Source organism: Salvelinus alpinus, chromosome 28 (genome assembly GCF_045679555.1).
Source record: "Salvelinus alpinus chromosome 28, SLU_Salpinus.1, whole genome shotgun sequence".
Classification (NCBI taxonomy): domain Eukaryota; kingdom Metazoa; phylum Chordata; class Actinopteri; order Salmoniformes; family Salmonidae; genus Salvelinus; species Salvelinus alpinus.
Window position 1 is genome coordinate 13,658,379 of NC_092113.1, and position 19,570 is coordinate 13,677,948.

Genomic DNA, 19,570 nt, shown 5'->3' on the forward strand with positions numbered 1-19,570 from the left:
ATTCGGAGAAATTGCTGATATTTTGACTTAACAAATGTGATGAATAAAATCTTCTATTCTTTATGATATCCTTTCCAGATATTTCAAATGGCCATAGTTTTCTCAAAGGAGAGTGACCATTACAGTAGTGGGAAGATGATTACAAAGAGTACAAGAAGAATATTGACTTCAAGCACTGAGGGCACAACAGAGAACACCCACCACATTCTGAACCTCAGAGGTTGTGAGGGTAGAACTATGAGCAAAGACCAATTAAAGAGAATGAACATATATGTGTTCAAAGCTGTTGTTGAATTGAATGGGATATAATCTATAGGCCTGTACGTGTTTGCTTGTTGTTGCGAGACAATGGGGCCTACTTCTATGTTAGCATAGCCTATCAAAAAATGTATCCCTACCTTGGTAGGCCTAACCATCAACTGACATTGAATTTTATTGTTTCAATATGTATTGTTGTTGTAGGCTATATGTACCTGCTGATATATGAACATGAATATTATAATCATTTAAGAATAGGGAAATATTATAATCCGTAGGCTACAGTATGTGTCAGGAATATGTGACTGTGTTTAGGCTATATTTTGCGCAATAATGACGTCCGTCGCGCACCCCCCTTCAAGTTTTCGCGCTCGCAAAACCTCGGCTGTTTAAATGGGCCAAGTTTAGAAGCGGCGGAGAGTGCAAATCTTGTTTGGTCTGGGTCTGTGAACTTCACCGTGACTTTAACGATATAGCCTACACAGGGTTAAAAAAACAACTATTTCAAAGGTCCCATCAGTTGAATTTGTTCCACGCAAATACTTTGAAATAATTCGAAAAATAGGGAAGTTTGCAATGTTCAGATAGCCAGAGGCTCTAGTTTTATGGCATATGGAAAGTATGTAGCAAAGGAGCCTATACCTGCATCTTTTTGTACTACTTCTAATACATCAAATAAGACGTTGTATAGCCTAGTATTGTTTATTATTCAGGTAGACACCGTCTTGCGTAATACCAGCATATTGGAAGGCACAATGACTGTAAACTTGTTAATTGCAATAAATAAAGGCCGGTAAAATAAGAGAAACCAACATCATAACAATAGGCTTACTGTTTAGAAAATACTAAACTGAAGAGACATGTGGGGAAGTGTCAATGATCATTGTGGATAACGTGATGTCCATGGCTAAGGTATGACCACTCCAACGTGTCAGGTATTAGTAGCGCAAGTCCGATTAAAAGTGGTAGGCAGAAGCGCGGGTGGTAGGCAGGAGCGCGGCGAGAACCGTCATGCGAGTGGTGAGTGGTGGAGTGTGGCGGCAGAGAGCGCGGCGACTACAGAGAGCTGGAAACTAGTGAATGGCAATCTGTCGGGGAAGTTCAACAGACCGCTGTCACAGAGCGACACCGGAGCCCTGCCTAAAACAAAGTGTCTCGTCTTCAAGTCTGGGGCGGCTGACCAACTCCGAAAAGAGGACACACAAGTTGGTCGGACTAGCTGCTAATCACTTGTTACCGGCGCTTCGCTCCCAGTAACATGCCTGCCATTAAAAAGGAGAGACTGGATGGGGACGTATTGGCATTGGCTGCCTTCAACCAGTCCGAATACCTGGCCCCTTTAAATGACACCGCTATCACTGTGGTGACCCCGCACCCACCGCAGTACGACCATATTTTCGGCCATCACCGCTTGTACTTGGGGCTCCACGACTCCGCACTGCATCACCAGCACCTTCACCATCACCCGGACGACTTAATGCTGGAGAGGTTTTCCTCCATCCCCGACTTTCAGCCGTTTTTTGAGAACGGGGAACCATGCATCGAGGTGGAGTGCGGGGAGAACAAGGCTTTACTATACATTAACAAACTGTGCCAAGGTAGTAAGGGACCCTCAATCAAATACCGGGGCGAGTGGCTCACCCCGAATGAGTTCCAGTTTGTCAGTGGAAGGGAGACCGCCAAAGATTGGAAACGAAGTATAAGGCACAAAGGTAGGCAACATAAAACATTATGTATACCTTTTTTTACGTATGTTCATTTTGAGGAGGATACCCAATTTAAGGTTTTTGTCATTGTTTGGTGAGTGGAAATTCGTTTTCCCTGGTTTGGTTCTGCGTTTCGTAGTTAAAGGGTTACTCAGCAGTACACCAACTACAGCGCGTAAGAAGAGAGATGAGAAAAGCACATACCCTCACTGTATCTTCACAGGCAGCGACCATTCGCAAAACGGGGCGTAAGGAGTCGTGGACTAAGGTGAAAAACGTTAATATTTGGGTACAGAATTGTTTAAACATTATATGGCAGTTGATAGACGTTGCGGGTATCATTCCGTTGAGTGTTGGGTATATCAGAAGGATAAATGGGTGTTGACACCTCAAAAGACCAGAATGATGTTGGAGACAGGGAACGAAATTATTTGACTTGAAGTTGTAGGCTATTCCTTACTCTTTTGGTTATTTTGGGTAGATTATGTTTGCGTTGCAACTATCCAAAATAATGATGTTATTGGCCGGCTACTATTTTGGTTTCAAAAGTTATACATTGGCTCAGACAAAACAAACGTACCAGAAGATGTTTATTAATTGATTTATTATTAGAACAATGAATATTATTGACTAACTTCGGGACTATTTTAATAATTACCCATTATTGCGCTGGCCACGTGCGCACTTATTTTAGAACCTCACCTCACCCCAAGTTCTGTTGGGAGAGGGTGTTGCCCTCAGGCAAAACATGCTAGCCTGATAAAAGATAGTTTCATATCTGAGTTTAGATACAATGACAATAGCCTACTGTCATGTATCTTAACACACGGGGCTCAACTAGAACTCATCGGTGAAACTAGGTCATTTAGTTTGAAAAACTGGCAATTCCAAATTTAATGTTTATGTTTTAGTTTTGGATTCGTGATTATTCAACAATTATCCACATTTTGTGTTGCACAAACTGTTTTATTGATGTTTATGTGTAGACTCTGTTAACATAGTCTTATGTTCGCTAGACAAATATATCGGCCTATATAAGGCTCTTGAAGGTCCTGTCATTTGTAATCACCTCCATGTGTAGGTTATTACATGCCATTGATTTAAAGTTGCTGATATCAATGGGTCCTGTATAAGTATGGTTTATTTTTGTATTATAACTCGTTCTAACTCTCTCTCTCACTCTTTCTCTCTCTCAGGGAAAAGTTTAAAGACCCTTATGTCCAAAGGAATCTTACAGGTACATCCTCCAATCTGTGATTGCCCTGGGTGTCGAATTTCGTCTCCAGTGGTAAGATTATGGTTTCATCAGCATTTCAATTCTTACATCTGTTTTCCTTGCTTTATCATTGGTTTAAAACTGTATGTTGCATTGCTGATTCCAATTGTCTGTGATGACGACTGGGCTAAAAGCTTGCTCTAAACTACATTTTATTTTTATTGAGACACAGAGTAAGCAGCATTGGTCTTAAGCAATCTGCCTTTTGTGACAGAATTTATTCAGAATAATATTGGTCTATAATGCTCAATGCTTGGGTGATTACAACTGTGAGTCTTTCTGGGTAAGTCTCTAAGAGCTTTGTACACCTGGATTGTACAATTTTAACACATTATTATTTTTTTAATTCTTCAAGCTCTGTCAAATTGGTTGTTGATCATTTTCAAGTCTTGCCATAGATTCTCAAGCCAAAAGTCAAAACTGTAACTTGGACACTCAGGAACATTCAATGTCGTCTTAGTTAGTAACTCCAGTGTATATTTGACCTTTTGTTTTAGGTTATTGTCCTGCTTAAAGGGGAATTTGTATCCCAGTATCTGGTGGAAAGCAAACTGAACCAGGTTATCCCCTAGGATTTTGCCTGTGCTTAGCTCTATTCTGTTTCTTTTTATCCTAAAAAACTCCCTAGTCCTTGTCAATGACAAGCATATCCATAACATGATTCAGCCACCACCATGCTTGAAAATATGAAGAGTGGTACTCAGTGATGTGTTGTGTTGGATTCGCCTCAAACATAATACTTTGCATTCAGGACATAAAGTTAATTTCTTTGCCACATTATTAGCAGTTTTAATTTAGTGCCTTATTGCAAACAGGACGCATGTTTTGGAATATTTTTATTCTGTACAGGCTTCTTTTTTTTCACTCTATTTAGGTTAGTATTGTGGAGTAACTACAATGTTGTTGAACTATCCTCAGTAATCTCCTATCACAGCCATTAAACTCGGTAACTGTTTTATTAAAATCACCATTGGTCTAATGGTGAAATCCCTGAGTGGTTTCCTTCCTCTCCGGCAACTGACTTAGGAAGGACACCTGTATCTTTGTATGAATCTGTGTTTGAAATTAACTGCACGATTGAGGGACATTACAGGAAATTGTATGTGTGTGGGGTACAGAGATGAGGTAATCATTCAAAAATCATGTTAAACACTATTATTGCACATATTTAAAGATATTTTGCCAAATTTTCATATTTCAATACAATATTTCAGAAGAATTGTAATACAAAAAATTATTATATGTGTGTTTACGTTCAACTGGTAAAAGTTGATTGCGATATTATTAAGGGGGAAAAACACCATATGAGGGTATGGTACCTGGCCTGAAGTTTTCGTTCTGTTGGTTGAGTATGCACTTCTTTATGTCATTATTCACAGATATATACACAACATTGAAATCAACACTGGCTCAAACCACAACATGAAGCCGAGATTGAATGGCCCAATTCTAGTCCAAGTTAATAAGTACCGTAATATGAATGGGCGACTAGTCAGGCTCCCTTTTGCTAGATTGGTCTCATTCTCATGGCTCTTCTGTCCATTGCTGCGTTTCCTCTCCTAGCTGTTTCACTGGGCTGTGTTCGCCAACCCGTCCCCGTTCAGCTGAGTTAATGGCATTATGCCATGCAGGTTGTGAGGCGTCACAGGTGTGGTGTCTGTGCCAGTGTGCTGGCTTTGAGCGAGCACGTTGCCGACTCACGGTCGCCAAATCTGTTCACACAGGTGCAGTGTGTGTGTGTTTTTTTTATCACTACGGAGTGCATCTGTCATCGCTCCAAAGCTCTAATCTTGAGGGCGTAAGAGGCTTAGCGAGCTACTGAGCGTGGCTACTGCTGATTTTTGTTTGTGAGGCACGCAAGGCAAAAGCGGTTTAGATAAGCTGGAGGTGTTTGAGTGATACAGGTAAACTGGTGACGTTTTCTTCACAGCCAAGAATACAGATACACGCTACTACCACATAGGGTTCATGGAAAACAAAATGACAAATGGAATGCATTGGCTAAAAAGAGAGTTCTGGGAGAATACATAAGTAGATTCGTTTTGGGGGGAATTTAACATCAAATGTTATACTGCAGCTGAACAGTGGCACAATACATTTTGTCGGGTTGTCTGCAAATTGTCTTTCTTTAAAAAAAATGTTTGTCATTTCTACTGACAGTAAATTAACAGTCATAGAGTGACATGACTCAAGTAACTTGCCAGGAGTTGGCTTTCTGAGTCCTGACACAAAAGCCTATTGTAATCGTACTGTTTATAGCAGTGTGCACACCTCTTTGTTGTCAGTGCCTGTTCTTTGCTTAGCCAGAAATGGCAGGCTTTTCCCTACAGATGTGCTTGTCTGATGGCTTGTGATGGTGCCTCATTCTATCTATTGTTTATGAGCAGTGCGGGTTCCTGTGAATTGTTTTCACAAACCAAAGATGGGATTTCAACAGATTTGAAATTACTGCTGAAAAACACATTGTAGGCTTACCTGTATCTCACAAATGAACATCTTATCATCTTATTTATGGCATCCTTGGCACAGCAGAAGGTAATACATTGTAGACAGCCTCTTGTTTGGCAATCAAGTATCTGAAAGTGGCACGGGTTGAAAAGCCATGATAATGTTGGATGACAGTATGGTACTGTTGTGCTGAGTGTGTCCAAACCTATAGTTTTCCCCAGTTTCGCTTTCGCTTTCGCTCGCTCTCTCTCGCTCTCTCGGGAGGTAGAGCTACAGAGGCTACCCTAGTGAATAACAAACGCAAGCGCACAGCACATAGTGTCGGCGGGTTCACGAGAGGTGTGGAGGAGAAGGGAAGGCAGCGGGGCTTGTCTCGCCTGTCTCGGTGTCTTCCTCCCCCGTGCCGCCCTCCGCCGAATGGTACACACTAGCACTCTCTCTGTGATGAGAGTGTGGCAACGACCCAGTCGCCTGGCATAGAAAATGATCTCACACACATGCGGGTATGCGCGCACACACCACACTAATACAGAGCTACTGAACATATTCACACTGTAACAATTGAGCAATTTTGAGCCATTTTCATTGTTTTGTGTTATGCTCTACCATACTAGGCCTATAATACAGTATACTGTTTTGTTAACAGTTACTGTCACCATTGAGATATATACCGTTTTTGCATGGAAACACTGTGTGTACTGTAGATGAGACAAAAGTGTATGTTGATAAAGTGATGATGCCCGAGAAGCCGGTGTTTGGAGGATATATTGGCACGGGTGGTCGAGGTCCGGCAAACCATGTCAATAAATCCTCCAAACACCGGCTTCGAGTGCATTATCACTTTTATACAACGGGTTACCAACATACTCAAATAATGATTGACACATTATCATAAATGTTTTTTATTTTGATGAATTTATTCATACTATTTCATCCTTCCACGAGATATAGTCCCGACACAAATCTGGGGTTGCTACCCAAGCCAGCTGATCGTTCGTTCTATCGGTTTGGTTGCTAGAGACTCGACCTAGTCTTTCAGTCTTTTTGTTCTGTATCTATGGACGTGACCCAGTCGTTCGTTGTAAATGTTCCATTGCCATACTGGCTGGCAACGTTTTTATCCCTTGCTTGCTAGCTAGCCAACTACGGCTAACTTACAGTAATGTCAAACAGTGCAGCCAGAATAACAGCAAAGTAGCTGCACTTGCATTTGTTTAAACTGTTTTCTAGAGACATTTATTTGGATACATCCATAACAATGAGCTAATGAGGTGCGATTTTGCCTGGCATAGAAAATGTGCTCACTCGTCAGGACACTGTTGTTCAGAGGAGCTAGCCAACAACACCGCTAACACAATCACTTCAAACTGACCTTTTTTCAATTGACATTTCTTTGTATATGTCCATAAAAATGATGGCAGTTGATTCATGATTCGGACTGGCTGAGAAACGCTGCCTGTCTGTCTGTCTCATCCCAACACGTTCATTACTATGGGACAGACAAAGATCCAATTTGAATATTGAAACAATGTTGCAAATGTCGTAGAGACAGACAGCAAGGTTTATATAAATCTCCACTGTTGAAAACGAAATGTTAGTCAAAAAAAATGTGAGATAATGTCTTATCAAGTTTATAAATTGCTTGGCTGGACTGATGAGACAGTGGATTGCACAGTCAGATGGAACAGAGTAAATAGGCAGTTTAACGTCATAGATTTAGCCAGCGGTAACTTGTGGAAAAGACACAGGCTGGAATGCGGTTTTAACCAATCAGTATTCAGGATTAGACCCACTCATTGTATAATTGACAAATGCCTGGTTTGTCTGCTTGTATTTCATATACTGAGGTTATAATGTTGAGGTATGACATACATGAATAAAATAGAACATGTTAATAAAGCCATGTTTTGCTTGTAGCTCCCTCGTTTAACTGCTCTGTAGATTTGTGCTCTTCATGTACCCGGTGTGTGTGGTCGCTGTTTGAGAGAGGGTTAAGTGGTATGTGTGTGCGTGTGTGTGCTCCAGGGAGAACCGGGCCTTCTGCGCTCTGTTATTCCAGCGGAACCGGCGGAGGCCAGGAGGAAAGTACACTCTCTACCTCCGGCTCGTAAAGAGCTCCTCCAATCAGGGGCCTCCCCCTCTCCTGCATCCTGACCACAGAGCAAGAAAGAACAAAACACATGCACACATATACGCACATATACGCACGCACATACATACAGTGCTTTCAGAAAGTATTCAAACCCCTTGACTTATTCCACATTTTGTTGTGTTACAGCCTGAATTCAAATTTGATTTAATTGATTGTTGTCTCTCACCCATCTACCCACAATACTCCCTAATGATAAAGTGAAAACTTGTTTTTAGAAATTGTAACAAAGGTATTAAAAATAAAATACAGAAATATCTCATTTACACAAGTATTCACACCCCTGAGTCAACACTTTGTAGAAATACCTTTGGCAGCAATTACAGCTGCGAGTCTTTCTGGGTAAGTCTCTAAGAGCTTTCCACACCTGGATTGTGCAACATATGCCCATTATTATTTTCATAATTCTTCAAGTTGTGTCAAATTGGTTGTTGATCATTGCTAGACAACCATTTTCAGGTCTTGCCATAGATGTTCAAGTAGATTTTTGTCAAAACTGTAACTAGGCCATTCAGGAACATTCACTGTCTTCTTGGTAAGCAACTCCCGTGTAGATTTGGCCTTGTATTTTAGGCTATTGTACTGCTGAAAGGTGAATTCATCTCCCAGTGTCTGGTGGAAAGCAGACTGAACCAGGTTTTCCTGTGCTTAGCTCCATTCGGTTTCTTTTTTATCCAAAAAAATTCCCCAGTCCTTAACCATTACAAGCATACCCATAACATGATGCAGCCTCCACTATGCTTGAAAATATGTAGAGTGGTACTCAGTAATGTGTTGTATTGGATTTGCCACAAACAAAGCACTTCATATTTAGGACCAAAATGTAATCGCTTTGCCATATTCTTTGCACTATTACTTCAGTGCCTTGTTGCAAACATGATGCATGTTTTGGAAATGTTTTATTCTGTACAGGCTTCCTTTTTTCACTCTGTCAATTAGGCTAGTATTGTGGAGTAACTACAATGTTGTTGATCCATCCTCAGTTTTCTCCTATCACAGCCATAAGTCACCATTGGCCTCATGGTGAAATCCCTGAGAGGTTTCCTTCCTCTCCGGCAACTGAGTTAGGATGGACACCTGTATCTTTGTAGTGACTGGGTGTATTAATACACCATCTAAAGTGTAATTTATAACTTCACCATGCTCTAAGGGATAGTCAATGTCTGCTTTTATTTGTATTTTTACACATCTACCAATAGGTGCCCTTCTTTGCGAGTTATTGGAAAACCTCCCTGGTCTTTGTGGTTGAATCTGTGTTTGAAATTCACTGATCGACTGAGGTACCTTACAGATAATTGTATGTGTGGGGTACAGAGATGAGGTAGTCATTCAAAAATAATATTAAATACTATTACTGCACACAGAGTGCTTTCATGCAAATTATTATGTGATTTGTTAAGCAAATGTTTACTCCTGAACTTATTTAGGCTTGCCATAACAAAGGGGTTGACTACTTATTGACTCAAGACATTTCAGCTTTTCATTTTTTATTAACATAATTCCACTTTGACATTCTGGGGTATTGTGTGTAGGCCAGTGACAAATAAATCTAAATGTAATCAATTATAAACTCAGGCTGTAACACAACAAAATGTGGGAAAGTATGTGCACAGATGCATACACAAACGCTAGCACACACACACGCACACGTAAACACACGCACATGTAAACACACACACATCCATGTTAGGGTACTGTGGGGAGATTACTCTTTGTTATTATTATTATACATCCCTGTCTCCAACAACAGTAATTTTAGGGCGGTTGAAACTCAAAGAGCCATAGGTTCCCATTTCAAAATCAGATTTCCTGTGTGAGTTTTGTGTATATTTCAATGTATTGCACATAGTAACCAAATCAAATCAAATGTTATTGGTCACATACACATGGTTAGCAGACGTTATGACGTAGCGAAATGCTTGTAACCCAGTGTGACACTGCCAAGGCGTAGCAGCAGACATTCATTTGATATGTGGACTAGAGTCAGCAGTTATTAGGGAGTGATCCATATTAGTGCCTTTCTTATATATAAGACAGGAAGAACAGGAAGTTACCAGTACAATACCAATATAAGTTGCTGTAGATATTGGTATTTTTACGTTCTCGAACGTTGCAGATAGAAATTCCATGAAGAGAGCCGACATGATTCCTTATTCTACGTCGGAGAGGCATGTTTGTCCTACATAGCATATTTATATTTGAACGTTCCAAAACGTTGCGTCCTGCTGAACGCACCCTTGGTTATTGCTTTGATATGGCCATTTGTTGGGGACTTTCTATTGGCTGAGTGCCACTGTGATGCTGGGGATAAGCAGGGCTGACGCCTCTGTGTCCCTGAACAGCTCACTCCCTGCAGGGGGTTGGAGTGTGTGTGTGTGCGCATGCGTTTGCACAAATGTGTGTATGTATTTGCGTGAGTGTGTTTGTGCTGTATGTGTGCAGTGTGTGTGTGCAGTGTGTGTGGGTCTCTGTGTGTGTCCCACATGGCACTAAGGCTATGCTACCATGGCAACCACAGTATCCATCTTTAGGGAAGGAGCGATGCATGGTTCAGGACTCTAGTGTGTTTCTTAGTCAATTGGCCAAATTAGAGAATAACTGAGTCTCTAATGATTTGCTTATTCACTAGGGGCCTTGCATTCTGGGTAGCCTTAGTGTTAGCAATCAATACTAAAAGTGCAACTTATTGGCAGGCTTACAAGTACTGTAACACACTCCCTCCCTCTGTCTCACACACACAAACACACACACACACACAGGCCTGCACACGCACGCACACATACACTCAACATAGCCACTTTATATATCTATGAATAATTCCGTCTGCAATGATCCATTATGCCAGTGAATTAGCCATTAGCCAGTGAATTAGCCATTAGCCTGTGTTAGCCTGCACTATCAGTAAGAGGCTAGATGACAGGACCAGAGATTGACAGGGAGAGTGAAGTCTCTGGCCTCGATCAGAGCCCCTATATACCTTGCCTTTCTCCTGTCTTGTCTGTGTGTGTGCATGTGTGTGTGTTTTTCGGTGGGACTGATGGAGTTAGCTAAATAAGGTGGACTGCTCGTCTATCAGTTGTTTGCAGCTGATGATGACAAAGCCAGCAGAGATATTTATGGAACTTCTCTCTCCTCCCAGTATGTGTACAGACGTCTGACCTCATATGATAGCATAGTGGTCGAGTGGTCTCTTCCTCTTTCTGTGGGGCCTCTTCACTGACGCCACAATCTTAGAAAAAAGGGTTCCAAAAGGGTTCTTCGGCTGTCCCCATAGGAGAACACTTTTTGGTTCCAGGTAGAACCCATTTTGGTTCCAGGTAGAACTCTCTTGAGTTCCATGTAGAACCGTCCGGGGAAAGGGTTCTACATGGAACCTAATAGGGTTCTACCTGGAACCATAAAGGGTTCATCAAATGTTTCTCTTATGGGGACAGCCGAAGAACCCTTTTAGGTTCTAGATAGCACCTTGTTTTCCAAGAGTGTAGTCACTCAACTCAGTGTTTCACACATGCCACAGTATGCAGAGTAGTGTGATTGAATGAAAGATATATGCTATAATGCTATAAATACAGGTTTGCATAAATTTGTTTTTATACAAAAATACAGACATTGGGGCGGATATGAAGTGTTCTCAGACATACAGTATATTTTCGTTTTATTCTGCAAAACTCAACCTTGCTGCACTCGGCTTTCTCTCTATCTCCCTTAGACAACCCCTCCCTGCCTCTCCCTCTTCCTATGGTTTTGTCTGGGGAAAGAATGGCAGAGTCGTTACCTGTCTAAAGTTCTCGCACGGCTGCCTTGGTCGGGCCTATCCAAACACAAGAGAGAGGCGCTGGCACACCTGGCTGCACCGCCACTAACCTCCCACCACCGCCCCTTCTCCCCCTCGCCGCCTCTCGCCCTCCTAGAACCCCTTCCCTCCCTCCCACTCGTCCCTCGTCCTGCTCCACTGGGCCGCAACCGCCCGTTCAGCTCAGCGTGTGAGGGCCGAGGGGTGGGGGCAGAGAGAGGAAAGGGAGGATGGTGTGTGTGTGATGGAGGGAGGTGACGGGGGGAGGGGGGTGTTTGGTTGCATGCCTGTCCTTCCCACAGTGCTCCCCCCCCCCCAAATATTATTCTGGCCATGAAAAACCAAGTGTTGCCTTGCCACTACGTACCCCCCTCCACAAACACACAGACACACACTTTTATCACACAGTCTTTTCCACTATTAAATATAGTTCGCGGCTAAGCATTTATAGATGCGCCGTATGTACAATATGGTGAAAAGGAGGTTGAATTATTTGTGGGAGAGGTTGTATGATTGAAATCCCTCCCTCATAATGTGTCTCTAATGTAGCTTCTAAAGTCTGTAACGTACCTTCAGAATTGTAGCTTACTTTAGTGAGTGGGTGATTAAGACAGAGTGGAGGTCAACATAAACAGAAAAAGGAGTTAAGTGCACACAAACACGTTTGTTTGGCTCTTTTTTTCACTGGACCTATGTGAGCGTGGCAATGACTGCCCTTTCCTCCTTCCCCTCTTCTCTCTCTCTCTCTCTCTCTCTCTCTCGTTCTCTCTCCCTCAACCCCCTGTCATCTCCTAACTACCCCTCCCCCTCTGCCAGTCCTTGCGCCAAGTCCCCCCTGCCTCTGCACACACACACACACACACACACACACACACACACACACACACACACACACACACACACACACACACACACACACACACACACACACACACACACACACACACACACACACACACACACACAGTGGTAGCCGCCCGCGACATTCCTGCAGCTGCAGCGGTCTCTCTCTCTCGCACGCGCCCCCCCAGCGTTCTCCCTGGGGGATGAATGCCTAATGAGTCACGCGCCTGTCTGCCGTTACCTCTCAGCGTGTGTGTGTGTGTGTGTGTGTGTGTGTGTGTGTGTGTGTGTGTGTGTGTGTGTGTGTGTGTGTGTGTGTGTGTGTGTGTGTGTGTGTGTGTGTGTGTGTGTTTGAGCCAGTGGCAGGGTACAGCACCTTTTAGGAAATAAGGCAGGGAGAGAAAAAAAAAACATGAATAGCCTTTTCCACAGAGGCTTCATTTAAGGTCTGGAATAAGCTTAGTAAAAAAATACAAAATGACTGTTTGCCAGTATTGTTTGGCATTAAATATAGGCTGGGGTTTTGATAAAACAACAACAATAACAACAGGATCTTTCTGTAGTTTTAGAACAGTTATTCTCTCCTTTTATGAATGTACACATCCCATGTTACTAAAGAGACTGGTGTGTGTGTGGTGCGGCGGTGGATAGCCGACGCCAGCATGCAGTTAAACACACACTTTGGTCGGATAAGTGGTTTTAGTGAAATTACAGAAGCTTTTTGGGAAGAATTCCAGCCACAGTTCTTGTATATGATACTTTGTTGAAGCCTAAACCTGTGTGTTTGTGGGTGCTGTCGGTGTGTCGGTGTGCATGCGAATGTGTGTGTTGTTGGTGTGTGATGTGAAATACAGATTTCTTGGCTGGCAGACTTGGACCGTCAGACAGAATGTGTAGGAGGGGATATTCATAGAGGTGCTTTTAGTGTATTGTTTATGAAAGACTTTTTCCATGGCCGACAGAGGGTTGACCACACAGTAAGGCCGCCTTAAGTCTGTGCGTGTACTTAAAATAAATACAAATGTAGGTGTTTCAACTACAAGACAACTTGAGCAAACACAATTTTAAGTTGACTGAATTTTTAAAGTTGGAGCTAAGTTTGGGCCAACACTTTTTTTAGGTAACACTTTGACTGAAAAGTTGAGGAAACAAAAAAAGCTGTGGAACCAGTTACTTAATAATAATAATTACTTGAAACAACTAGCTTTTTTTTTACAGTGTGTTTGTGTGTGTGTGTGTGTTTACATATATGTTTATACATGTGTGTATTCACTACTACTTCTCCTGTTGATGTGTGTGTTTTTGTGTGTGTTTATTATGATTGTGTCTTTTTTTACACTCCTACGTGGACTGCCAGGGGTGTGTTTTGTTTCATGTTTTGTTTTAGAGGGCCCTCCTCCGCGATGCGGAAGTGTTGCCGGAAACAGTGGGAGCCCACCCCCAGTTCTGCGTCAGTGCTACTAAAGAAAGGATAGGGGGTTTCCAGGGCTGGCGGTCTGGGTATGTCAGGGCCATGTGGGTGGTTGTCTACACACGAAGCCACAATCTCTGTGCTTCTTCTTAGGCAGAATATTCCAGTAGACCAGCACACGATGTCCGCTAAGTAAAACCCCTCTTTACATGCAGGAACAGGTGTGGTATGTGTGCCCATGAACAGGTGTGTGTGTGTGTATGTGTGAGAGAGCGTGTGTGAGTTCACAAGACAGGTGTGTGTGTATATGCGTGTGTGCGTATATGACAGGTGTCTGTCTTATAGTGAGAGAAATCCAGAGAGAGAGAGAGCATACTCCATACCTCTAGTCCAAGTAGTTAAGTCAGAGGAAGTGGAGCGGGAATAGAAGAAAACTCCTCCACTGTCCTCACGCAGTTGAGAAGAACTTATACAAAGGTACTGCTCTTCACAGATCTGCCTGTGGAAAGAAGAAAGGAAAAACACTCTTTCGGTAAGACAGAAAAATAGATTTTTTTTTCTTTTCAGAACTATGTGGCCCTGCTCATCCTGAGGGATGTTTTCATCTTTATCCTCCCTTTTCCCCCCTCACTCGTTTTAATGTCTGCCACTTGAGAGCCTCCAGAGGGGCTGCACCTGTTTGCCTCTTGGCTAGGCGCCCCTGCCCCAGCCTGCCACTCATGTCTTCGCCCCTTGTGGGATGGAGGGAGAGAGAGATGGGGGGGTTGCATGTGGTGGAAGGGATAGCTGGAGGGCTCGGAGGCGTCCGGGAGAGTAGACTGGAGATGTAGGCACTGAGAGAGCAAGAGGGAGGGAGAAAAAAAAGAGCGACAGAGAGATGGAGAGAGAGGGTGGGGATAGAGAGAGCTAGAGTGTTTCAAGGCTATGTCCACTCTCTCTGTGTTTATCTGTATTGCCTTTTCTCCTTTTACTCAAATTCAATTATCTCTTTCTTTCCTCCTATTCTGTTTCTCTCCCCCCTTTCCTCCCATTCTGGCTCTCTCTCTTTCTCTTTTTCTCCCCCCCATATTTATCTCTATAGAGCCGTGTTAATCTGCAGTGACCTCTTCAGGTCACATTAAAGGTCACCCAGCTTCACTCCCAGAACCCCTCAGGGCCACACTCCTCCTTTCCTTTCGCTCCGCTCATTAGAGCTTTGTGGCCCAAAAGCTCTGAACACACCAAGCATAATCATTTCCTGTCCTCCCTTTGCATGACCCCCTTATCACTTAGGACTCTGGCTATGGTAAATAATTGTTGTTTAGACAATCCCCCTATTATGATTTCTGTGGTAAACTTGATAAGTATGTCTGTATTGGGGTATAATGTAAGTTGAAACATATTCTGTGTCATTACTCGCATCTATAGTCACAAACAATATCATATAGTAGGCCTAGATATGTGTCAGAGGTGTCTCAGCCAGAACATGAAGCCTATTCTTCAGGAAAAGCATATGATTTTGGAGAGTAGTGTTTCCCTTGTTTCCTGTATGGATTCTATCCTACTTTTAGTCAGTTGAGCACATTTCAGTGGGCTTGTGCACCAGTAATGGCTTGCTTTTTCAAGCACATTGCGAGGACCGTTGATCACACGTGTCAGGTTTCCCATTTCCAATACCAAAAGATAGTTTTGGGGTGGAGTTTTCCTTTAAAATAGTACATTTATCGCTTTTCCCACCCCTTGAAAAGTAAATACTTATTGACACCCATATTAGATAGCAATAAATGACTTTCTTATCCTTTGAAATCATCTTACTTTAATCAGTCTAATCGTGGTGGCTTTTTTAAGGTGTTCATTTTTCTTTGGTAGTTTTGTTTCATGAATAGCCTCCATATTTGTACTTAATAATAATAATGATAATTTTGGAATAAGTTATTGGAATATTCCGGTCATACAAATGACCAATAAAGCTGTTATGTTCAGCTATGGAGCTTGAGCCCATGTGGTACTTTCTACGTTCTTAGTATTGCCTCTGAATAATGCTAAATGCTGTTAAGAAAAATGTATGTATTGTAGAACAAATTAATCTCATATAATGATCATTCCTAGTATAAATGTATGCTATTGCGCCCGTGACAGCAGCAGCATTGATTTCTGTGTATGACTGATGGGGAATATTATGGTGGCCACTGCACACCAAGTCAGATGTTTAGAGTGGAGGAGTGCTTCGAACGCTAGCTACGAGCATGTTAGCACGTGCTTATTGTTAGCATATTAAGCACGTGCTTAGTGTTAGCATGCTAGCATGTGGTTAATGTTAGCATGTTAGCACGTGCATGCTGTTAGCATCAAACTGGAGAACCACATCTCTAAGAGCACCTTTTTTCCTGCAGAACCGCGGGCGTTTGGCAGAGAAGCGCACCATCCCCCTGCCCCCCAACCGTGTGCCCAAGAGGGAGCTCTCCTCCGTCTTTAGCAGTGACGACAGCGAGGGCAGCGACCGCACCAGCGGAGACCATGCCCACATCAAGCAGGAGGATGAGCTACATTACAGTATCATGAGAAAGAGGTAAGGTCTGGATGAACTCCTGTGTCTGAATGATATTGGGATATACAAATAACTAATCACCTATGATCTGTCCATACCCATTCCCAACCTTTCTCAATTCATTGCTTTAAGTGGTGTACAAGTGTACAAGCTCTGTGCTTACAGAAAGTGTTGTGTTGACATGTAAGACATTGGTGTTTTCTTACTTATCCTCCTTGCTCAGTCTACAGTGCAATGTTTGAGTCACTGAAACACTTCCCACCGCTGTGCAGTATTTTGGTATTCATAGAGTTGACTATGCGCAATAACCCTTTATAATACTAATAATGCTCTAAAGTACAGGATAAAGTGAGTGCAATAAAATAACTAACGTTCTCCTATATTTGAGCTGTACCCCCTTTTGCCCTCAGAACAGTCTCAATTCGTCGGGTCATAGACTCAACGTGTGGAAGCGTTCCACAGGTGTTCCTAATGTTTTGTACACTCAGTGCATACAAATAGCCGCATGATAAGCCAAAACCCCAGAAATAACTAAAGAACCAGCCCCTTCTGATGGTGGATGGAGATGGTGTGGTCTTTTACATGACAACGGTTAGGGTAAAGGAGGGCTTGAAGAAAGGAAAATACAGCATTGAGGCAGGAACGAGCTCTGATGCATTAGCTGCTGCTTATGAGAGCATGATGTTGCTTTGCTGCTACTGCTGTTGTCAGTATTGTCCAAATACAGTATGAGAAAAAGACTTATATCAAGCCGTCTCTTCTAACACTTCTTGTCCTGAAAATCTCAAAGACTGAATACCTTTGCCATAAACTGTGTTTCAGATATCAGTACCACAGGAGCTTCAGATAATAGTCAGAAAGTCATCTCAAACAGACGTTATGGGTAGTTTCACCTCAGTGGGGATTTTTCTTTGTGCCAAAGCTGTACATCACTCTCATTTCAACTCATGCCAGGACCGGGTAGAAAATGAGCAGATAATCCAGTCTGTCACAGTACGCCAGTTGTGCTGTTGCACTAGTTTCTCAGCGTTTGGAATAATCTCAATAATCTCATACATAATAGGGAAATAAAAGTCACAGCTATTCTTTTTTTATCCTTTATTTTATGTTTAATCTTATAAAATAGGCGGTAGGGATTAGTAGTAGTATTGTTGTTATTAGTATTGTTTAGTATTGGTTCCAGGTGTCAGTTGGATAATGTTGATGGTTATTGGCATCTGGCTACAATATTTGTGTAATGAAATTGGCATCAGATACCTTGTTTTACAAATGACTGTTTACTGTATACAAGGACATCTTGATGTATTTGCATTAGGTGAAATAAGATTTGAAGAGCTGGGAATGGAAAAAATGATATATTTTTGGATGCAACTGTTTCAATCTCAAAGTGACAGAAGTGACAAAGTGACAATACATTGAAGCACGTTCTTGTGAATGTGGATCAAAGACCAACATTATACTTTTCTAAGCTGAATTGTTCCTTAGATGTGGGTGAGGTAGTAGTTTTGAGCCTAATATTGGGTAATGGCGGATGGTGTTTGGCGGCTAAATTAGATTTGGGTTGTCATCGCACACTGTAGGCCACTCACTCAAATGCACACACATGCACACCCACTCGCTCATCCGAAAAAATACAAAAACAAACACACACACACTCACACAGTCAGGTTCGTGGGGAAGTCACCCCATTAAGATGAACCAAATGACCGTGTAGTGGGGTAATATTATATTATATATTATATACACCTTACCTGCAACTCATAATAAGACTATGCAATTAACGAAGTCCATTCAATTCATTATCTGACTCCATAAAAATGATTTAGCAATATGCAAGAGACTATAGCTGAGCTACAGTAATAGAAAGGACAAACAAGAACTAAGAATTGTCTATATCAATAGCAAATAATTAATTAACATTGTAAAATGAAGGGATTCACATACATTCAAGTCATTTAGCAGATGCTCTTATGCAGAGCAAATAGGGTGAAGTGCCCAAGGGCACATCGATAGATGTTTCACCTAGTCGGCTTGGGGATTCAAACCAGCAACCTTTCGGTTACTGGCCCAACACTCTTAACCGCTAGGCTACCTGCCTCCCTGTACAATACAAAAGCTTAAATTACAAAGCATTACAAGGCATTATTCTAGGCCTGATCAGGCTATGCTCCAAGAGTTCCTAAGGAGGAGAGAGAGAGAAAGAAAGAGACACGGTATATGTGACCGACCGGCTCGATCCGGTCTTATGTAGCAACATTTAAAAATCTTTTATTTTTATTTTTTACATTGGATAAAAGTAGACTCAGAGCTAGAAAAGTGTATGTCATACACTGCAGTTCAGGAACAAGGGGAAAGTAATTCTGCTTTGAAAGTTGATAAACTTGTAACCCCACTTTTGTGAAAATGGCCCTTAAATGTTTTAGTACATCAACTGGGAGAGCTCTTCTTTGTCTACACCCATTCAGATTCATTCACACCCTCTAAAGCCTGAGCCCCACCCATCTCTTTAAGGATTCACATGTGAGGCCATGTGCTAAACAGCGTAAGGTAGTGTAGTAAACAACCAAATATTTCAAGACTAAAAGAGGTGAAAGTAATAGGCCCAGCCACATCTAGCTAAGTGGATGGGTCACTATTGTCTAGACATGTACACATGTTCATGAAATACAATAGATTGTAATCACCCACAGACACATCCGGCTAACATGATGGGTCAGGTAATCATCTGGTATTTTCGACTTATAGCTAGCTAAACAATGAACCTAATGGTGCTTTTAGGACAACTGGGATCTTGGAAAATACGAGGTCAAATCATGACGTCAGTGATCTTCAGGTCGTAATGTCGGGGCTCTAGAAAGAGGTCTGAGTTCCCGAGTTGGAATTCCGAGTTGGAGGACCGTTCAAAACTATTTTTCCCAGTCGGAGCTCGTTTTTTTGAACGCACTGAAGTCGGAGATTTCTGAGTTCCCAGTTCTAAGTTCAGATGTTTTGAATGCGGCAGTAATCCCAACCCATACTACTAACAATACAAACTGATTATCATAGCTAGCCACCATGCATGTTAGCTAGCGAGCCAGCAAACTAATGTTAGCTAGCTAGCTAACAGTATGCTTTCATTTGCAATGAAAATAACTTTCTGACAAAATTTCCCGTATACAT

General features: G+C 42.2%; 1 protein-coding gene across 4 annotated transcripts in view; it reads left to right on the top strand.

The window, feature by feature from the left end:
• Nucleotides 1–728: 728 nt before the first annotated feature.
• samd11 (sterile alpha motif domain containing 11) overlaps nucleotides 729–19,570 on the top strand; it is an 81,545-nt gene continuing 62,703 nt past the window's right edge. The window contains exons 1-3 of one of the 4 annotated variants that reach the window (XM_071371750.1): nucleotides 729–1,970; nucleotides 3,161–3,252; nucleotides 16,257–16,432. In XM_071371750.1, coding sequence (XP_071227851.1) covers nucleotides 1,517–1,970; nucleotides 3,161–3,252; nucleotides 16,257–16,432 — 722 coding nt within the window. In that variant the 5' untranslated portion in view covers nucleotides 729–1,516. Of the gene's footprint in view, nucleotides 1,971–2,036; nucleotides 2,233–3,160; nucleotides 3,253–16,256; nucleotides 16,433–19,570 lie in introns of those variants that run through there. The other 3 variants (XM_071371749.1, XM_071371747.1, XM_071371751.1) reach the window with 3 other exon arrangements.